Source organism: Octodon degus, unplaced genomic scaffold (genome assembly GCF_000260255.1).
Source record: "Octodon degus isolate 3935 unplaced genomic scaffold, OctDeg1.0 scaffold00050, whole genome shotgun sequence".
NCBI lineage: Eukaryota > Metazoa > Chordata > Mammalia > Rodentia > Octodontidae > Octodon > Octodon degus.
Genome location: NW_004524626.1, coordinates 3,402,525 through 3,424,395, shown reverse-complemented (window position 1 = coordinate 3,424,395; position 21,871 = coordinate 3,402,525). Strand labels below are relative to the sequence as shown.

Sequence of the window (21,871 nt, the reverse complement as noted above, 5' to 3'; positions counted from 1 at the left end):
TGAGCCATCTCCCTGGCCCTAAAGATGAATATTGAGTCCTAGAAATATCGTAATATGTGAATAAATACTGATTTAACTGTGGGGAGGACTTTTACTCTAAGAAAATGCCATATAGAGACATAAGTAATTGCTGATATATTAAAGGGTGATATTAGTTTAAAAATTAGGTAGAAAAAAAAATAATGACAGAATTAGGTTACTCAATGTAATGATTCCAAGAAAGGATTTAGATCATAAAATGAAGATAGCAATTTAGCATTCTATTTTAATCATTTACCAACTTAACATTCTTTTTTTTTTCAACCTAACATTTTTTTTTTAATTTTTATTTATTTATTTGTGTGTGTGTGTGTGTGTGTGTGTGTGGCCAGCTCAGCCCACCAGGGGGCGGGGCTGGCTGGCATGTGGTGCTAGGGGTTTGAACCCTGGTCCCTGTGCTTTGCTAAGCTTGTTCTAAGTAGGTGCTTTAGACCACTGAGCCATCCCACCAGCCCCCTAACGTTTTAATATAACTTCTTTTTTGTTTTGTTTTGTTTTGTTTTTAGAGACAGGGTCTTGCTAGGCAGTTCATGGTGGCCTTGAACTCACAGCAGTCCTCTTGCCTCTGTCTTCCAAGGGCTGGGATAGCAGGCAGGTACCATCACTCCCAGCCCAGTATATCTTCATATTCACGTTCTAATTTATAATCTTTTTCAGCCTCTGTTCTACAAGGTCATACTTTTCATTAACATCATTCGTAATGATTAATGAACATATACCCCTGTTATGTTAGGCAGGATTTTGTGGTTAAAAATTGCTTGTCTCTATATTGGTAAAACATGGTTAGTGTAGGTTTTAATGTATTTTGGAAGGTAATTCTTGGATAGGTGTAAACAAGCATTACCTATTACCTAATTTAAAGCTTTACATAGAATATTTCAGTCTCTTAGTTGTGCCATGTTTTTATTCTAAAAAGAACAACTGTGTCAAAAATTCCAGAGTATTATTAAAATAACCCAGATGGTCTGACAGATTTCAATTGTAAGTATAAACACTCTTTTAAAATATAATGTATAGGGGCCGGGGAGATGGCTCAGTGGAATAAGTGCTTCCCTGGCAAGTGCAAGGGCCTGAGTTCAATCCCCAGTTCCGCAAAAAATAAATAAATAAATAAAATAAATTATAATGTATATAAAATACAGTTAAAAATTCTGTGAACTTGATATGGATAGAGCAACAAGTTTAATATATACAGAATGTAATTTTTGTTCCATTATAGTTATTAGTTGTTATTTTGTTTTGCTTTTTATCTTGAAAAAAATTTTAGTCATAAAAGATATTACTAGGATAATAAGAGAAATTTAAATATAGATTATAGAACAAATGCTGTCATGTTCATATTAAACTTCTTGGGCATAATAATGATAATTTAGTCATGTCAGAAACTACCCATTCTTCCTAGGGCCCTACACAGTGATGTGTGTAGACTGCTGTCAGATGTTCCACAGTACACTTGAAACCTTTTCAGCGTGTTACATAGTTAGTGTATTGGTTGTACAACTTTTCCGTTGGTTTAAAATACTTCAGAATTAAAAGTAAGAAATAAAAATGACATTTTTAGTTCAATTTAAGTGGATTGCATTTACTGTTTAAATTTAATAACAAGAGGCTGGGGAGATGGCTCAGTGGTGTAAGCGCCTGCTTGGCAAGTGCAAGGACCCAAGTTTGATCCCTGGCACCATGTGCTGTGCCAGCTACAAAACTGGCCTGGTGGTGCACACCTGTAATCCCGGCACTGGGGAGACTAGACGGAGGATCACTGAGTCTGAGCTACATAGTGAGACCTTGTACCAAACAAATAAATTAATAAATAAATTTAATAACCAGGCCAACTTTGTAACCCTATCCCTAGTCTCAAAGGGACTTGAAAGCGTGTTTACGGGAAGTGATTAAAGTAATTGGGAGGGGGCTGGGGAGATGGCTTAGTGGAATAAGCGCTTCCCTGGCAAGCATAAGGGCCTGAGTTCAATCCCTGGTTCCGCAAAAAAAAAAAAAAAAAAGTAATTGGGAATGGTTAACATAAGCTTGACATCTGCTTTCAAATACTTGTAGTCCTGTTAACAAGCGTTGTAAGAATGACTGAACTCTACTCTGAGCTGTGGAGCTTGACTCTTCCCACTAGTAGCCAGTTGCTGTGCTTGACTTTTGAGTGCTTGATGCATTGTTATCCAGAACTGAAATGTGCTGTATGTGTGAGGTGTCCCAGATTTAGTCTGATTAATTTTAAGAAAGTAATTCTAAGTTTAAAAAGAATGTAAAACATCTATTTACATGTTGAATGGTAGTTTGGCAATATTGAGTTTAGTAAAATATGTGTACTAAAATTAGTTTGATCTGTTTCTTTTAGTTTTCTTAATGTTCTGATAGCCACATATGAAAAATTACCTTATCACGTTTCATTTCTATTGGATAGTAGTGTTCTAGAGGGTTGAAGTTGATAGACTTATAGACACTCAGGTTTCAACATTTCATGAAAAGAACTCTAGCAGTTAATGACTGATACTGGAATGGATTTTGCTGAGAGTCTGGACATTTTCTGCTGCTCAAATATGATTAGGAAATCCAAGAAAGGGATATTTTAGATTTCATTCAAAAGTGAAGATGTGGGGCTGGGGAGATAGCTTAGCAGCACAAGCACCTGCCTGGCCGGCTCAAGGTCCTGAGTTTGATTCTCAGAACCTGCCTCCCAAAAAAAGTAAAGATGTGGGTTTCTATAAGTTCTGAGGTTGTTTCAGTGCTATATTACACACCTTTATCTCTGCGATTCTAATATTACAAGTTCACTGAGGGTAGTAACAAAAGATTTATTTTAAAAAAAGAACTAGGATGAAATAAAAATAAAACTACATGTGTCATGCATGGATTGCTGGTGCTATAAGAATTGAGAGAAAGGAGAAATTATTTTCATCTGATAGTAAAATTGGGGTTTTGAACCAGGCTATGAAAGACAGTAGATTTGTATAAACAAAATACAGTTAGAGAAAGAACCTTCTGGCCCTGAATGAACTGGTGAACAAAAGGTTGACAAGGAAGCACATGAGGACCAGTTTAGGAGACAGAATCTGTAAGTTTGGTTATATGGAGGCAATGTAATAAAATTTATTATATTATTTATTCATTATAATTGCTCTATTACTAGCTCAGGATTTTTTCTCCCAGCATAAATATTTTCCTTCAAAAAAAGATGTGTTCCAGCATTCATGCTAAAGATGCATACAGTTAAGGCCTTGTAAAATCTATTTAACAGCCAGCTGACAGTCTGAGGGTGGATACATAGTTGGATGAACGGCCGGCCGGGCAGACAGGACTGGGGTGTAGCGCAAGGATGGAGCAGCTGACTGCGGGTCTAAGTTGGGGATTGAAGCAGAGGCTGTTGGAGGTGTTTGATTGTTTTATCCTGCCAGACCTTACGTGTGGAAGACACATTAAAGTGATTGTGTCTGTAGGCAGTGTACCTGCTAGATCAGTAAGTGGTGGACAGGTAGAAAGCATTCTGAAATTACAGGGCTTAGTACTTAGGAGTAAGGTAACATTTCCAGTGGTTCTTCTAATATGTAAATTCAAAATGTGTTGGATTTCAACTCAGAAATGAAGATGTGATACTATAACACATGATCTAAGCAGGGTGGTCATGTTGAAGTCAGTGATACCGAGTGTAAGCAAGATTGTTTAATAGAGAAGAATGGAAATAATTATTTTTAAATTGTGCTTGCATATGTTTTTGGAGATACAGACTTTTCTAAATAAATATAGTCATTTGACAGTTTTATTAATAAGTGGATTTGTTTGTGTTTTTTTTCCTTTATCTTCTCATTGGAAAAATTTGGAATCCAGGGTTATCAGGAGATAAAGTGGCTAAGAGTTAACTGCTGTCATGCAATGTATTGAGTTCAAGTTAATATCATTTGCTAAGTGCTGCCCACTTACTCATTCCTTGCAAACACCCTTTGAAGAAAATGATGCTAGTCTCATTTTCTAGGTTAGGGGACTCAAACTTAAAGTTAAATAGCTACAAAGTGGCAAAACCAAAATGTGAAACTAGGTCTATATGATTCCTAAGTCTGCAGTTTTGTAGTCCCATCTATGATGTCCAGCTTCTAAGAAAAACATCTTTTCACTGAGTTAATGCCAAATGAAAATAACAGTTGTTATATTTGTTATGATACTTAAGGGTATAGTTTATGCCATTATGTATTTAATCTATTTGTTTTTGTTAACAGTTTTTGCCTGTGTACATGCACATTAGAGTTCTGGTCGCTGCATATCTGTTTCAGACAGGGTATGGACATTTCTCATACTTTTGGATCAAGGGAGACTTTGGAATTCACAGAGTTTGTCAGGTGGGAATGTATTCTCTTTTCTTTTTCTTGCAATCCAGCCTCTGTGCCAAACTTGAATTTGGCCGTTATAAGAACCTGAGTAATTTGAATTTATGAAATAATGCTTCAGGATTATAACTAGCATGTGTAATTTATTAGTGATGGGAGAAAATATAATTTAGGTGAATTATTAAAGCATCGCTACCCCAGGAACAGCACTGGTGATTCACTGTGCGTTTGTAGAAATGTACCGTTACCTGGGATTGTTATAGTGTACTACTTTTATCTCCCTGAAGTTTAGTATTTATTCACTTTCTATCTTGTGTTGAGCAGTTTCTAAACACTTTATTTACCTCTTTGTTATCTTTCTTTATGGATGAGGAAACTGAATTCAGAAAAGTTAAGTAATTTCCCCAAGGTCATAGTACAGCCCTCATATAAATCTACTCAAATTCTGTGTTCTTAAAATGCCTTCAAACACATGTCTCAAGTAAATGTTACAAAGGCCCCAGAGACAATTTTTTATTTTTTTATTTTTTTGTCTTTTTGAGACAGCGTCTCGCTATGCAGTTCAGGCTGTCTTTGCACTCACTTCTTAGCAAAGCTGTTCTTGAACTTGCAATGATCTTCCTGCCTCAGCCTCCCAAGCATTGGGATTACGGGCCTGTGCCACCATGCCCAGCCCAGAGATTTTCTATGACACCTATGGGTTTAATCTCAATGATAGAAATGAACATCAAATGCCCTTTCTTGGGGCCACCAAATGCTTATTAAATGCTTATAAACTGTGGCCTTAGGAAGGAGGTTTACAATTTTCCCCCCTACATTTAACTGTGGTAGTTACAGCTAGAGGATAACTCAGGTTGGTACATGGTGTAGATTTAGTTAATATTATGATGCATAATATTTTATATTCAATTCTTTACAGTGATTCTAGGACAAATATAACTTTAGTTAATAAAATATACTTAGAGCTATTATTTAAGTCTTAAATGTTAGTACTCTGTCAGAGAAAGATCTGTCTTTGCTTTTCATATAACCTGAAATGAAAATCATTTTCTTCTCCTTTTTAATAGGTTTTATTTCGTCTCAATTTCCTAGTAGTGGTGTTATGTATAGTAATGGATCGGCCTTATCAATTCTATTACTTTGTCCCCTTGGTCACTGTATGGTTTATGGTCATATATGTTACTTTAGCATTATGGCCACAGATAATCCAAAAAAAAGCAAACGGTAAATATACTATCTTACTAATGTTAATATATTCTTTCAATGTACTAATTTGTTTTTGCTGCTAAAGTTCATTAAGTGATGTGCACAGTTTATGTGTAGTTTTGACATTTTAAGTTCTGTTCTTAAGCTGTATTTCTAAAATGTTATAGCTAAGTCTCTCATGGCAGAATATAATATGATACAATACCTTATAACATTGCAGAATACTAGTTTAGATCTATATGTGTCTTTCCTCTTTAAAATGTAAAGTTTTCCAAACAATTTCACATGTTAACTAAATGAAACAATTTTTAAGCTGCTTTGTATAGAGTCAGAGGTGATTGTAGTTGGAAGAGAGAGGAGAAACCTACATAAAGTTTTAGACCTCTGTGTCCTGTTTCAGTATTGGCAGTTCTATTACATTTCATTTCTTAATGTCCTTTTACAAAACAGCCTTTTGTCTCCAAGTTTAAAAGCACCCATATAATTGGCTCTGGACAACTCTTTAAGCACTTGTTATTAATCTGTTTTGTATAAGGAGACCAAGTAGCCAAAGAGTTGTCATTTGCAGTGTTCCCACAGCCTGCTACTATGTGTAAGACTGCAGTCCTTTATCTCAGTACCTTTTTCCTCATATCATATAAATGAAATCTTCCCTTTCTGGAAAATATCTTTTTAATGTTGAGTGTACCTAGCTTTCAACCAAGTAAATAAAAAATATTCATTGGCTTCCACTATAATATCAAATAACTTTTCAAGAAAGAATTAAGGGCCAACCAGATAGCTCAGCAGACTAAAGTGCCTACTTAGGCAGAGCGCAGCAGCTGGGGTTCCATCCCTGGTGGGTGTGCTCTGTTGGCCCTGCTCCTGGGACTCACTGAGATAGCAATTGAGACTGGGTGTGGTGGCGCGTGCCTGTAATCCCAGCACTTGGGAGGCTGAAAACAGGAGGATCACTATGAGTTCAAGCTGTGTAGTGAGACCCTGTAGACCCTGTACTAAATACATAAAAAAAAAAAAAAAAATTCCAGGGGGCTAGTGAGATAGCTCAGTGGTCTAAAGTACCTGCTTAGGCAAGCTTAGGCAAGCATGCAGGGACCTCGGTTCGATCCCCAGCACCACATGTCATGCCAGCCCCGCCCCCAGGGTAGGCTGAGCTGACCATAAAAATAAATAAATAAATAAATAAATAAATAAATACATAAATAAAGGGAACATTTAAAAAAAATTCCATCTTCTGTCATAGTTCTTTGTCTTTGGAAACCTCTGTAGTAGAATCATTCTGCACAAACCCAGTGTATCAAATAATCAACATGCATAAATTTTGAACACATAATTTGAAATATTCATATGTTAAGATATGTCCTATGGTTAAATCTTATCCATTAAGAAATTTAAACTCTCTTCTTGAAACATTAAACAAATTTCCAAGGCTACAGATGCGTTTTAGCATTTCACTGAACATGTTATTCTGTATTTTGTTGTAATATTCAATAGCAGATAGATATAATTGACTCCAAGAGATAGTACCTGTGTAGCAAGTATATAGGGAATCATTTATGTGTTCAGCCTCAATCCTAGCAAGAATTCTCTGCTTTTTGTTCTTTTTGCCTCACTTGTAATTTATACTGCCTGTGTAATTTGCATATCCCTGTAAGAAACCTTAGTTTGAGAACTGTTCAGGATGTATAAAATGTTAGATCATATTTACTGTATTTTCTTATATAAATTTATATTTCATAGTAAACTCAGTATTTTCTCTCTTAGGAAATTGTTTCTGGCATTTTGGCTTACTGTTGAAACTAGCCTTTTTGCTGTTATGTATATGTTTTTTGGCGTATTCTCAGGTTTGTACAGTCTTTTCCATTTATATCTTGTAATATTTAAAAGTTCAGATCTATTAAACTATGTGAGAAGAGTCAGAGATTTTTTTTAGCTTCATTTTTTAAATGACTATAATAAAAGTGTCACTCCGTAGCTGACTACCCAGTGTAGTTCTTTTGAGACCTATCTACTTTTGTTACCACTGTTTTTGTTGTAGGAGCAATTTAAAGCTCTTCCTCTGGCAATTGTTCAAGATCCATTTTACTTGACTTTGATCAATCAAACGTTTATTGAATGCCTCTTATAAGACACTAGTCTTAAGTGGGGATCAGAATTCTCTTGACAGAATTTGCAACTTAAGTTTGCATTATTCATTGCATCAAACTGTTACTTGATATTTCTATAACTGCCTAAAGTAGAATTTTGGCACATAGTGAAACCAGCTTGGCTGCAGAGAAGTTTGTGGTTGTGTCATATGTGTAAGGAAACTGGGGATCATTTTCCTACCTGACCTCTTATCTGACCTCTTATCCCCCTATGCTGATGGTTGAGACTTTCTGTTGTTTTAGCGGGTCATGATCTGCTACCTGCTGGTTGAATCTTAGGCAGACATATTTTTCAGCACCATGATATTTATGGCCAAATACTTTAATTTGAATGTGTATAGTAGTGGTGGCAAGCCTGCGGCATGTGTGCTGAGGTGGGCTGTTGGTTATCATTGAAAGCTCTAAAAGGTTCGCCATCGCTTGCCTGTAATGCTAACATGTTGTGTGGTTCCTCACATCTCCAGTATTGTTTTGTTACGTGGCTGTGTGAGGTGTAAGTGCCCAATAGGCACTTTTATGTGTATGTGTAATTCTTCAAAGCTGATTTAGGAAGGTTTTTTTTAAACAGGTTGGGTACTAATTTGCAAATGTAGATTATTTGCATCATTTCTTTCTGCATGACATTTAGGTTTTTACAGAAGTAATATAATAAGAAAATACCAAGTATGTGTATAAAGTAGTAACAGCAACAAGTACTTGATACCTGTTCACTTAAGATTCCCAGTGCTTTGTGTGCACTTCTGAGGGAAAAAAGGGAAGCTGAGCAGGGAGCTGACGGGATAAAGAGGCTTCCCCAGCTGTCCGGCAGCGGGGCCCACTGGCCAGGAATGGAGAGCACAGAGGGCAGGCAGCCCACGCTCCTCCAAAACAGATGCTCAGGGAATGCAGATAGAGTGATCACATGAAAAATAAATCTTTAATTCAGAATAAAACTTTAGGGCTGGGGAGATAGATGAGTGGCATAAGTGTCTGCCTGGCAAGCACAAGGGCCTGAGCTCAACTCCCGGTTCCAAAATCAAAGCAAACTACAGAATAAAAATGGAGTAAAAACATTGATCAACTGGAACAGAAAGTATGAAGAATAGTAAAAGAAATTAAATGAAAACTACAAGTAGAAAACATGATAGCAAATTAAATTATTGGGCTGGAGAGATAGCTCAGTAGAGTAAGTGCTTGCCTGGTAAGCACAAGGGCCTGAGTTCAATCCCATTCTGCCAAAAAAAAAAAAAAAAGGTTAAATATTCAAAATACAATTTTAAGTTGAAAAACAACATATGTATATCATAGATATATTGCATATAATGTGCATCTGTAAGATCATATTTAGTAAATATATATTACCTCACATTCATATTCAGATATATGTGTACATAGTCTGAAGTAGTTTAGATTGCAGCTTTTGGTGAGAATCATTCCTCATTTTTTGAGGAATAGATTTTATTACCGTCTATTTCAATGTGCTAGTGTATTTTAAATTCTGTGGTCAAGCAGAGACTTTTCATTATTTTCTTTTGATTTTTAATAACTTTTTTTTAAAACCCCATGATGTTACCTTTTTTATGCTGTGGCCTTAAGGCTACTAATGAAGGTTTCCTTAATAGAGTTTGTCATCGTTCTTTCATCTGGAAATTGAAGTTTTTGTTCTCTTCTTTGAAAGACTTCATTAATGTGCAGGAATGTACTCGAGACTTCTGCCCCTTCATTCCCAGATTTTCCAGGCTGCCAGATTAATAAAAGGGTACCATTCACTGACTTCACCAGAGTGAAATTATAAACTTTGTTTCTAAAGCTAGTAATGACACTTGTGTATGGTTGATTAAGGCAATTAATTTGGAGGACTCATTGGAGTGCAGTAGTTAATTAGAGATTGTTATGGAAATGGAGACAAAAAAACTATATTTTAACCTTAATTACTCTTTAGGATACTGATACCATATTCAGTGAAATAATTGTTTTTTTTTTTGTTAGTAATTATTAGCTCTTTTATATACTAGATTTTAATTTTTCTATAAAAATATATACTTTCTGTTATGCTTACCATTATATACATTATCCATTTATTTATATTATAATTCATTTACTGATACACTTATTTATATTCTAATGCTAAGCATTATATAAGGCCAAAAGCATTTGAGTGCTTTTCATGAGTTGTATCTGTTAATTTTCAAAGTGATTCCAAAAGACAGCTATTATATTTCTTGTTTATACACCAGGAACCTAGAACATGAAGAAGTTAAAGGGCTTTGCCCAGATACACACAGCTCTGTGAGGTGGCACAGATGACATTCAAACAGGAGTTGTCTGACACATGATCAGACTTGTAAGCCAGGCTGCCCCAGAGGCCCTGAGAGAATGAGCTGCTTCCCTGGAATCCCTGCAGGGACCGGGGTTCATCTAAATGGAAAGGCACCTTGTGTCCACTGTCCTCACTTATCTGGCAACTCGTAAGCCTGGACTCTTTAATTTCTGATATCTGGGGCAGTTGCTTGTTTTCCTCATTTGCTTGGATTTTTTTTTTCAAGATTTGTAAGTTTTGGCCTCAGCTGCACTCTCAGAAATCTAATTAAGTTGGCCTTTTAGATTTAAAAGTTTTATGTAGTATAATTTTCCAGTTACTAAGTTAAAAAAAAAAAAATTTCAGTCTTAGTAGCACTTATGTGAAGTGCACATGAGTTTAAAAAATTTAAGCCATGTTTATTGACTGTTGGTAAGATAAATTTGTCTCAAAAAGAAATTTAGGAGCTGGCGAGATAGCTCAGCATTCTAAAGCACTTGATTAGGCAAGCTTAGGTAGGCGCAGGGACTGTGGTTTGATTCCCAACACCGCATGTTGTGCCAGGCCTGCCCTGAGGGTAAACTGAGCTGGCCAAAAAATAAATAAATACACAAAAAAAGAAATTTAGATATAGGCACACTTTACCTGAAATTAATGGCATTTACAAATTGTGAATGACTTACATAATCTCAATTTTAGAAAACTATAATTTGTAATAGACTTGCAAAGCAGGTATTGATTTATATCATTTTAATTTTTCTGGATTCCTTTTCTCAGGGTGCGTTTGAGAAGATCTTTTCTCTGTGGCCATTGTCTAAGTGTTTTGAACTGAAAGGAAGTGTATATGAGTGGTGGTTCAGATGGAGGTTAGACCGTTACGTATGTATTTACTTTGTGATATTTTGCCATTTTAAATGAAGCTGCTAGAAAATGACTTGGAGATTTGAAAGTCAATTTTGTTTTGTTTTACAATAAAGAAACTTGTTGATTTAGTAAGTTAAAGCAGTCTGTTCTGTCCTCACGTGTTTCTATGTATATCAGCAGAAAGATATGGTAAAAGTGTAGTTTTAACTTATAGGTGATGTATATATTTCATGTATTCAAAGCAACATTTATTGAGTCCCTATATGTGCCATGGATATTGGTATCATGAGGTATTTATTAGAGCAAGAAGCTCATATCTTCAATCCCAGATTACTACTTGTAAAGGGGTACTACACTGCAGTGTGGATTCGGAGGTAGATGAATACAAAGAAGAGCAGTGTGTTACGAGCTAATCTTGAAAGGTGGTTCAGATTCAGTTGTCTGAGAAAATGTAAAAGATCTATTTAGTACAGTGTTTGGAAAATAAAACCCACTGAATAAATACCAGCTACTTCACTCTTTCCCCTCGTTTCTCTCTGGTTCCTCTCTGTTCTTCTCTCAACAACTGTTCTCTTAGCACTCTTTTGTGACATACCTAGTTTCCAGCACTGTGCGCTTGCCAGTGCAGAGCATGAATAGAAGACGCCTTTGCCAGTCTCCTCGGAGAGCTCTGCTGTGATGTGCTCGTCCTAGTCTGATTGGGGTACTTAGGAGAGCACCGTACTGAAGGTGGCTCGTAAACCACAAAAGAATGATAAAAACGTCTTTCTCACAATTCCAGACTAGGAAATCCCAGCTGAGGTGCTGGTAGACGTAGGAGGGCCTACTTCCTGGTTCACAGACACTGTTTTCTTATTATGACCTCATGTGATGGGGGGCCAAGTGAGGCTGTCAGGGCATCTTTCATATAAAAGTGGCCACTAATCCCATTCGTAAATGTGTACCCCGATGACTGTATCACTTTCAAAAGGCTCCACGTTCAAAACTGTCACATTGAGAATTAGGTTTCCTTATATGAGTTTTAGGGGAATACAGACATTCAGTAGATTGCAGTGGTGATTTACATAAAATCTGTATTTATGTCCTTATTCAATAAAGTTCATGTGCTTTCTGCTCTAGAATTTCTGCTCTAAATTTTTGTCTCACTCTTGTATGCATATATTTCTTTTTAAATGTATGACTTAGAGGTTGTGTTGTTTTAATTTTACTGAAAGTATCAGTATAAAATCTCTTATCATTTTGAGGGTGCAGTTAAATTTTATGCTGTGTCACTGAGAGAGTTTCTTATATACAAATTGGAGTGGCCGAGTAGCTCAGTGTAAAGGCGTGTGCTTATCACACACAGGGTCCTCAGCTCAGTCTCTAGTGGCTAAACTAAACTAAATAAACTAAACTAAACTAAACTTGTTCTTGTTACTTCCATTTGCTGCTGGGATTGCTTAAAATTAACCAGCTTCATCACTGTTTGAAATTACACTCTTGAACTTTAAGTTCTTCATAGGAACTATGAACCTTTAAATTTTTAACCTACTTGTTTTAATTCAGGCCTCAATAATAACATATTTTTGCCCGTATTTGAAAATTAACTTTAAAAGAAATTTTCTCTCTTTTCTCAGGTAGTCTTCCATGGAATGCTGTTTGCTTTCATTTATCTGACTTTACAGAAACGCCAAGTACTTTCTGAAGGAAAGGGTGAACCTCTTTTTTCAAACAAAATTTCAAACGTTCTGTTGTTTATTTCAGTAGTTTCTTTCTTGGTAAGTTTTGAAGTAAAACTTTCTAATTTTCCAAAATCTTGGTGATAAAGCAGTTAATTTTAAGATCTAGGAATATAAGCAGTCATTTTTTAATTTAATAGAATTAATCACTTTTAATAAATCTTTGCTTTTTAATTTTATACTTTATCTTTTGTAATTAGACTTAAGTTCTTTTGTTTTCCTTTTTACATTTTGTTTCTTTTGTGGTACTGGGGATCAAACCCAGAGCCTCGCTTGTGCTAGGCAGTGTCCATTCACCACTGGGCCATATCTTTGGCTCATAATTTGACAGAAATTTAAAAGAAATGCACAGCCAGGTTAAATATGAAGAATACCCAAGAGTGCAAATGAAATCTGAAATTTAAAAGTTACCAGTTTGGGGAGAAATCCGTGAGCAGATGTCTGATAGAAGCCGTAGCCCTGCCTCATGGTCACTGTGTGCAGGACAGGCCAGGTGCTGTCCTCTCGCCCTGTTCGCTTGTGTTTGGGCAGTTCAGAATCTAAAACACGTAAGAAACAAACCTGCAGTTTATGCTCCTGCTTTTTACATAGCGAGCATCATGAACTACTGCTACTGTGTTGAACATAAAAGTATTAAAAATTGTGAGAGTTCCTCCCATCTAGGCTTAGTTGGTTTGGTGCGCTGACCTATCCTTTTGTTTGTTTTAGACCTATTCCATCTGGGCTAGCAGTTGTAAGAACAAAGCAGAGTGCAATGAATTGCACCCTTCTGTTTCGGTGGTACAGGTAATTATCTTGATTCAGAGGAATTATTCTTAATTTTTGATAAGAACATAACTTTTGATAAAAGCATAGTGCTAGGGGGTAGTTTTTTTGAACTCACAGCAATCTTCCTGCCTGCCTCCTGGGTGCTAGGATTTTAGGCCTGCAGCACCAAGCCTCGCTATAAGAGATACATTTAAGTTCAGATGTATGCATACATATTTGTATTATTCCTCCATATTCTTAGTAATCGCTTACTAATTTACAAGGTACCTGATCCTTTGTTTGTTTGGTTTTTTTGGCGGAACCAGAGATTGAACTCAGGCCCTTGCACTTGCCAGGCAAGCACTTATTCTACTGAGCTATCTCCCCAGCCCCCCTACATTTAAGTTCAAACTCCAGAAAATGTGAGTCACTTCATCTTTCTAAGCCTCTGTAGCAATAGGGATACTAACATCTCTCTAAAAAGGTTATGTTCAATGTTTGCAAATGGTCTAGGTCCATACTTATGACTTAGAAAATGTTATTTCCCTTCATGTATTTTATTTTTTAATCATTTAAACTTTATTTATAGTTATTATCTATTATGTGTTACATACTATACCAGGTTAAACAAGCTCAATGTTAAGATATAGTTCTTGTCCTCAAGAACTTATAAGTCTAATAGAGATACATGGATAAATAAATACTCATTTAAGGTTTTTTATTCACTTTATTTTATTTTTATGTTATTATTATTACTATTATTATTATTTGATCCTTCTGAGACAGAGTCTTGCTATGCAGTTTAGGTTGGCCTAGAACTCATTTTGTAGCTCAGGCTGGTCTCATACTAGCAGTGGCCCTCCTGCCAAGTGCTGGGATGACAGGCGTGCACCACCATGCCTGTCTACAAATTTTTGATACTTATTCCATATTATATCAGGTGATGCAGTGAGTGACAAAGCAGGCATAGTTCTTACCCCACCTTCTTAAAGGTAGTAGTTATACCATAACCACAGAATTGTGAGTAAAAGTGTATAATGCTTCCCGAGAATATGATAAGCTAAAAGGAAGGCAGTCTGGGGTCAGAAAGGATTTCCCTGATGAAAGCAAACCAAGAATAAAGAGATGAAGACACAGTGGACAGCAAGAAAATAGGCCCCTGCAGGGCATGCGTGTCTGTAATCCCAGCACTCAGAAGGCTGAGGCAGAAAGATTGCCAGGAATTCAAGCCCAGCCTGAATTACATAGCAAGACCTTGTCTCAACACTGTGAAGAACATACATATTTATGTGATGACGGCTACCAGGCAGAGACCAGGATGGCTCCAGTCATGTCACATCCAGCAGGGTTGCAATGCCGCAGGTGCAAGAAGCCACGGAACATTATAATGCATGTGGGAACTGCTTCGGATGCACATAGCGCTTCTTCCTTGTGATTATGCGAGTAGCGTTCCTGTCCACCGTAGTGTCTGTGGTCACGTCTGAAAAATGGTTAATTCTCCTCTATGCAGAGACAAGGTTACTTCTTGTAAACTTCTTGATGCCGTGCTCAGCAGCACCCATGCGATAGATTCTTCAAACAGAACTTGTAGTAAAAGTTTTTCACGAGTTCTATGGACAGCAGTAGTGCTTAACAATAACTTCTGGTGCATCATGTCAGATAACATTTCTGTGAGTGAGATCCAGGGGAGAGGGAAGCTTTGGCACTCAAGGGACATAGACATAGAAGACCAGGGCAGCAAGGGGAGAGGGAGGCTGAACATGCACACCGCTCACAGACGCGCTCCTGGTGCTTCTCTCTTACATTCACCAACCCAGCCTTTATGTGCACATATTACAGAGTTACTTCTTTAGGGAAAGCCGCAGCTTCTGCACTGCAGAGTAAAAGAATGGACTGGGAGTATAAATTGAAACAGCCCTTGGTTTTAGTTTAGAGCGTCCAAGTAGCTGTGCATACTGTGGGGGGTTCCCTTATCTGGACCACACACCGCTCGTAAAGGCTGCCCATGGGCCACTGAGTTAGGTACACCTGAGTGCTTCACTGTGGTCCGTGTTGCCCAGCGGTGCAGTTATCCACACGTTCTACTTCCTTCCCTTTCATGTATCCCAGAAACTTCTAGATCCTTTGACAGGGTGATTACCAAATGTGGATTTTTCTCTGAATTACAGGTAGATTTTCCAATCCATTTATTTATTTATTTATTTATTTATTTATTTATTTATTTATTTATTTATTTATTTATTTTGGCCAGCTCAGCCCAACCTGCAGTGGGGCTGGCACAGCATATGGTGCCAGGGATTGAACCGGGGTCCCCTAAGCCTGCCTAAGCTTGCCTGAGCAGGCACTTTAAAACCCTGAGCTCTCTCGCTGGCCCTCTAATCCTTTCATGAACAAAGTTCTGAAAGAGAATTGTAAACATGGAAATTTCTTTACAATTCTTTGCTTCTTTGTAAGGAATGTGCATTCTATTTTTTCTTTTCTTTCTTTCTTTCTTTTTTTTTTTTTTTTGCACAACCAGGGATTGAACTCAGGCCCTTATGCTTGCCAGACAAGCACTTATTCTACTGAGCTACCTCCCAGGCCCCTTTTTCTTTTTCGTTTCTTTTTTTTTTTTTTTTAATTAAAAAAAAAAATTTTTTTTTTTTTGGAATGTGCATTCTAAAGAGAGTTCTTTGCTTAGTAAGACTAGGTAGTGGATATGAAATTATAAATTATAAGTTTAGAAAATGCAAGATTGATCCACCTGAGGGTAGGACATTCATCCCGGGGGTAAATATTTCTGGAGAGAAAATGTAGTTCAAGACGTCATCTGCAAGCCGTGCTGCGCGAGCACGCAGGCCGTGCCGTTTCCCACGCTGACCTGGCCTAGCACAGCATGGTTTTGCAGCAGGTGGGAGACAGGGTAGCTGCTGACTACACAAATACTTTATGTAGGAGAAAATTATATGACGAGGTTTTATGAAGCTTTGCTTCATAAGTGATAGCGGCTCTTACTACATAGAGCCTCAGCGAAGTTGTATTTTCTCCTTTATGTAAAACGTGCAGCCCGTTCTGGTTTGATTAGCCTCTGAGCAGCAACAAAAAATTTGCCAATACTTTATTTTTAAAATCCTCTAGATGTCGATGCAAGAATAGGAAGAAAATTACCACTCAAAGGAAAGCTTCATACAAGCTGCTTTCTACTAACTGTATTAATAATATTTACCCTCACGTTTTTTCCCTAGATTTTAGCCTTCATCCTAATAAGGAACATCCCTGGATATGCCCGTTCAGTTTATAGTTCATTTTTTGCTTGGTTTGGAAGAATTTCATTAGAGGTCAGTACATTGATATTGTGCTTTATTTTACATGGCTACCTTGTGTGACTGGATATAGAAGACTTTTAAAACATTCTTCACATTGCTTTAAACTTTTGCTCACCACCAAAATGCAGAAATCAGAGAAAAATATTAGACCAGATATAAATGAAATGAAGCTAGGGGAATTCGGATTTGTTATCCACCTCCATAATTAGTGGAATTCAGATTATTGAAGTTTACCATAATGAAATTCCTTTATTATAACTTCAAATTGTGGAAAGATATTTAAACTCATTATCCTTTGTGTGAAATACATAATACGAAATTTATCTGCAAATCAGTTTAAGTGGTAGACTTTGAAGTCCATTCTGTGTAGTCTGAACTTTTTTAAAACAATTAAGTTTGTTGGTACGTTTTAGATATCCGTAATAATCATAGTCATCATAGGGAATTTGTACCTGTACATGATACATGTTGATTCTTTTTTTTTAATTTGAAATGTTTTATTATTTTTATTTTACTTATTTTTATGTATTTAGCACAGGGTCTACAGGGTCTCACCACACAGATCAGACTCGTAGTGATCCTCCTGTGTTCAGCCTCCCAAGCGCTGGGATTACAGGCGTGTGCCACCATGCCCAGCCTCAGTCACCCTCTCAGGGCACCCTGGGGCGGGGCCAGCACGGCCCACCAGGGGTTGAACCCGGACCTGCTCCTGCCTAAGCAGTCCACTGAGCTATCTGGCTGGCCCTTGAGAAGCATGTTTTAAAACAGATTTCATATTGTAACAGGTACACAGTTTAGAGTATCAGATTTATTAAGTTGTACTGTAAAGTAGGGAAACCACATTTTTCTTTTGAGTTCATGAGTCAGATTTTTTTTTTAACTTACTTTGGTCTCGTTTGTAAGAGCAATTGAATAAAGAGAGGAATTCTGAGGACCATATTCTGCAGTATACTTTTCAGGGCCAATAGTGAGACAAAATCAAATGACTTTTGAAAATATGATTGTGCTGTCCAAAACCTAAATAGTAATACTGCGATCTTGCCATAGGCCCTCTGTACATAGTTAACCTTAAATATCTTTCCTCCTAGCTGTTCATTTGCCAATACCACATCTGGCTGGCCGCGGACACAAGGGGCATCTTGGTGCTCATACCCGGAAACCCAGTGCTCAACATCTTCGTCAGCACTTTCATCTTTGTCTGTGTAGCACATGAGATTTCTCAGATCACCAATGATCTCGCCCAGATTTTTATTCCTAAAGATAATGCATCTCTCGTGAGAAGGTTGGCATGCATAGCTGCTTTTTTTTGTGGACTACTTGTCTTATCAGCCATTCAAGATAAATCAAGACATTAGGTTCCTAAAATCCCCAAAAAACTAAACTCTAGGCTTACTTTGTGTTTGCCTAGAGGACAAAAGCTCCATCTGGAGACATAAATGTTGTATAAATATGAATGTGTGGCAAGAGGACAGTTTAGTGAAGTCTGTTGAACATGTATGGTTGTATATTATTGGCAGTGTACATATCCAATGTGAAATACTTTAAAAAATGATGAACCAGAATGCATCATATAGGACTGCATGTGAAAAGTCTTTTCTACTGGATCTATATTACTATTTGTAAATGATTTTTAAGTTAACATACGAAGGCAGGGAAATGATTACTCTTCCAGTAAGGAGTAGAGGTAACCTAGTCAGCTTAGTGACACCACTGAGTGTTTTGATATTTACTAAACTTGTGGTAAGAAGACTATCTGCACCTACTTCAGCGTGGAACTTCCTACTTCACTGAAAATTTTTTTACTCAAGAATGACTTACAGTATTGCTTTCTTACCATATGTGCAATGATGTGGAATGATAATTAATGTCTTTAATTTATATGTATATATATATATTCATGTTCTGATGTTATGTTTTCTGACATGATTTTTGTTCTAACTGTGGTTTTTCAGGAATATAAGTCTAAATCATTGTTCACTTTTTCTCTCATAGATTTGTTTTTAAGGCTCCATGACAGGGTTTTGCCATCATCAATGTTACTGTTTCTTTTTATAAAAAGGCCAAATTTTCTTTCCAATCCAAACATTGTTCTGTTGTTTTCCATGAGCTATACCAGTGTGATGATACTGGTTACCCTGTGGATCCATGTAATGTGCGCCCCTAATTAATTTTTGTATATTATTTCCAATGTTTGGAAAGCTCTTTCTAGCTATTTTGGTATTTCCTACTATCCTCTCCTATTTTTAAAAAGTATTTATCAATCTAAACATGTGAAGTGTAGTTAAGTTAAGTTGTTATGTTGAAATGTAGAATTTTAAGTAAGCTGGTGACTTTGGGCAATCCATGTTTTTTTATAAGCTAACTGTTAGAGCATACTTTTATTTATCTGTTGTACAGACTTGATTATGATTTATAATGTTTGAAAGATTGCACTTATTTCTTTTACTATGTGTGGGGTAAACTATATTTTCTGTTCACAGTATGTAAAAATATGGAGTAATTTAAACAGTAAATAAACATTCTGTGGATGCTTATTTTTGTACTGGCAGAAGTGTCAATTAAACAATTTGTGTTTTTAAACTGGTTCCATTAATGCTGGGTTTAAATTTCTAATTTATTTTCTTTTCCAAACTCCTACTATGCAAGGGTAGATCATTAAGTTGTAGATGAATAAGGAATAATTTAATTATCAGTGCTTGTCTACACAATCTGCCTTCTATTTATGAACCTTAAACATTACGGTTTATTTGTAGTTTTACGTGAAGATTTAATTTTTTTTTTTTTGGAAGGGTCTACAGGGTGTTCAGGATCTCATTACTAGAGCAGACTCATAGTGATCCGCCTGTTTACAGCCTCCCAAGAACTGGGAGTACAGGCCTGCACCACCACACCCAATCTCAGTCACCATCTCAGGGTTCCCCAGGGGGCAAGGCCAGTGAGGCAGGCCTGGGAATTGAACCCCTGGCCCCTGTGCGTGCTTGCAGATGCTTTAATCTGCTGAGCTATTTGGCCAGCTCAAGATTTAAAAATCTTAATTATTATTTCTGTAGCACTGGATTTATGTGCAACTGACAATATTCCCATTAATTGAGGAATGTCTCATGGGCAGAAATGGGTGGTCTTTCCCTTCCTCTCTTTGTCTGCCCTTATGTAATCCTTTGACATTTCCTAGATATAATGATTCATTGTCTTGCCTATAGACTGCAGTCTTGTAAGTGGAGAATAGTATAGTTATAAATCAAAAACTTCCAGCTACTGTGATCGCAGTATTTGTGCTCATGTATCTTGCCCATGAATGGAGTGCAACTTAATTTATCTTGTGAGTTTTATCACCTGCAAAAAGTTCCTCTTGACAAAATAATTGGAAAAGAAAGACGACCATCATCTGTATGTGTGGAAGCACTCAACATCTTCCAGAGCTGGTACCCAAGTGCATATGCAGATTTTTCTCTCCTGTTTGAGCACTAGCCTAAAGCTTAGCTGGCAAGGCCTGGTTCTTCAATCACATGTTACCACTGAATCTGCAAAGCTTTTTAGATATAACTATATAATTAAAACACATGACTAATGTCTGTGTGTAAGACATTGCTATGAAAGCTGCCAGGATAACAATACGGATAGTAAATGTGTTATTTTTTCCTTCATTGACTTAGATGCTGACCAGTTCCTTTATTCAATTGTATGATTATTTAAGGTATTAAACAGAATATTTAGATACAGGAAATTTGAGATAAAAGCACAGAAGCTCTCCAAACTCAGATTTCCTACCATAGAAATCACATTCAGAAATCAACCGTCTGGCTCCAAAAAGTCCTCAGTTGGTCCAGTTCTGTCCAGATCCTTCCTTCTTTCCTGTGGCAACTCTTCCCTTGTTTGTGGATCACCAGCAGAAGCAGTGCAAATTCCATCCACCCCCAAAACCACTCAATTTAAATCGCATTTATTTTCATTAAACTGTGAGCCCTAAAGTTGGGTGAGTAGAGAGGCAGATGCTGTAGGAGCTCGACCAGAGCCTCATTTATTAGACACTAAAGGAAGGCCTACGTAGCGAGAAAGTCCGCAACTTGGAGGAAAGTACCCTCCTCTGTAGATTTGGATTTATATTAATATAGCAAGTGTTTGAGAAGCCAACTTGGGGTTTTTATGTTGAATAATATTAAATTGTTATTGTTCTATCAGTTTCAACTTTAGAAAAGGACAGTTGCAACTTCCCTTGTTGGGAGGGAAAACAGTAACGTGGGTAGCTACCGAAGAGTTGGTATTGCTAATTATTCCACAAGTTGTAGGTGTTAGGTTTGATTATGTTAGGGTAGTTGTTAAGACTGATGAAAACTTAAGATGCTCATTTTGGAAGGGCACTTGATAGCTTTATTTTTTTTAAATAAAATTCCTTCTAGTTTCTATACTATAGGAATTAGTGTGTATATTATAGGAATTAGAAATTAAAATTTTTCTTTAAATTAGGGCTGGGGTGATAGCTCAGCAGCTTAAGTGCCTGCCTGGCAAGCACAAGGTCCTGAGGTTGATCCTCAGTACCAAAAAATAAAATTAAAAAAGTAGTGTAAATAGAGGCTATTTTTCAAATGAGTTGAGATTATAAAATAAGTTAGGAATTAATTGAAATCTTTTCTTATTTACAACATGGCTTTAAAACTACCATTCTGCCTGAGTTCAATCCCCAGTAGCAAAATTAAAAAAAAAAAAAGAATCCTAAATGCACTACTTGGGGCTGGGGAGATGGCTCAGTAGAATAAGCACTTGCCTGGCAAGTGCAAGGGCCTGAGTTCAATCCCCTGTTCCGCCAAAAAAGTAAAAAAATAAAAATACCGTTCTGGAGACTAAAAGTAAGATAGATTAACATTTTGAAAGGAAATTTGTGATTTCCTGGACGTTTTTCTATCACCTGTATACAAAATGTTCATGCTTAAAATTAATTACAATTTTTATCTTAATTATTTGTATTCACTTTTACATCACTATCTAGTAATATTTACAACATTTCAAGGAGCTTTGTAAGAGTGAAAATTGTTTAAAAATTTTTCACAACAATGCAAGTTCTTTAAAATCATCCCACCACTACCATAGATAGATTGTATCAGAGCTACTATAGAAACAGATTTAAGGCAAGATTTAAGGCAAATCTGTGAGTGCGTGAGATTGGCTTCTGGGGCTGCCCACAGTCAGCTGTGGGCGAGGGCAGTGCGACAGTGCACTGGAGACACACAGGGCCCAGCCAAGG

At 36.8% G+C, this 21,871-nt stretch overlaps 1 protein-coding gene across 1 annotated transcript in view; it reads left to right on the top strand.

The window, feature by feature from the left end:
* The window catches only part of Casd1 (CAS1 domain containing 1), a 41,207-nt gene extending 21,998 nt beyond the window's left edge, over positions 1–19,209 (top strand). The window contains exons 10-17 of the mRNA XM_012515099.1: positions 4,260–4,379; positions 5,435–5,591; positions 7,338–7,417; positions 10,776–10,877; positions 12,479–12,619; positions 13,289–13,366; positions 16,552–16,644; positions 17,721–19,209. Of these exons, the coding sequence (XP_012370553.1) occupies positions 4,260–4,379; positions 5,435–5,591; positions 7,338–7,417; positions 10,776–10,877; positions 12,479–12,619; positions 13,289–13,366; positions 16,552–16,644; positions 17,721–17,987 (1,038 nt within the window). The 3' untranslated portion in view covers positions 17,988–19,209. The remainder of the gene's footprint in view (positions 1–4,259; positions 4,380–5,434; positions 5,592–7,337; positions 7,418–10,775; positions 10,878–12,478; positions 12,620–13,288; positions 13,367–16,551; positions 16,645–17,720) is intronic.
* Positions 19,210–21,871: the final 2,662 nt, after the last annotated feature.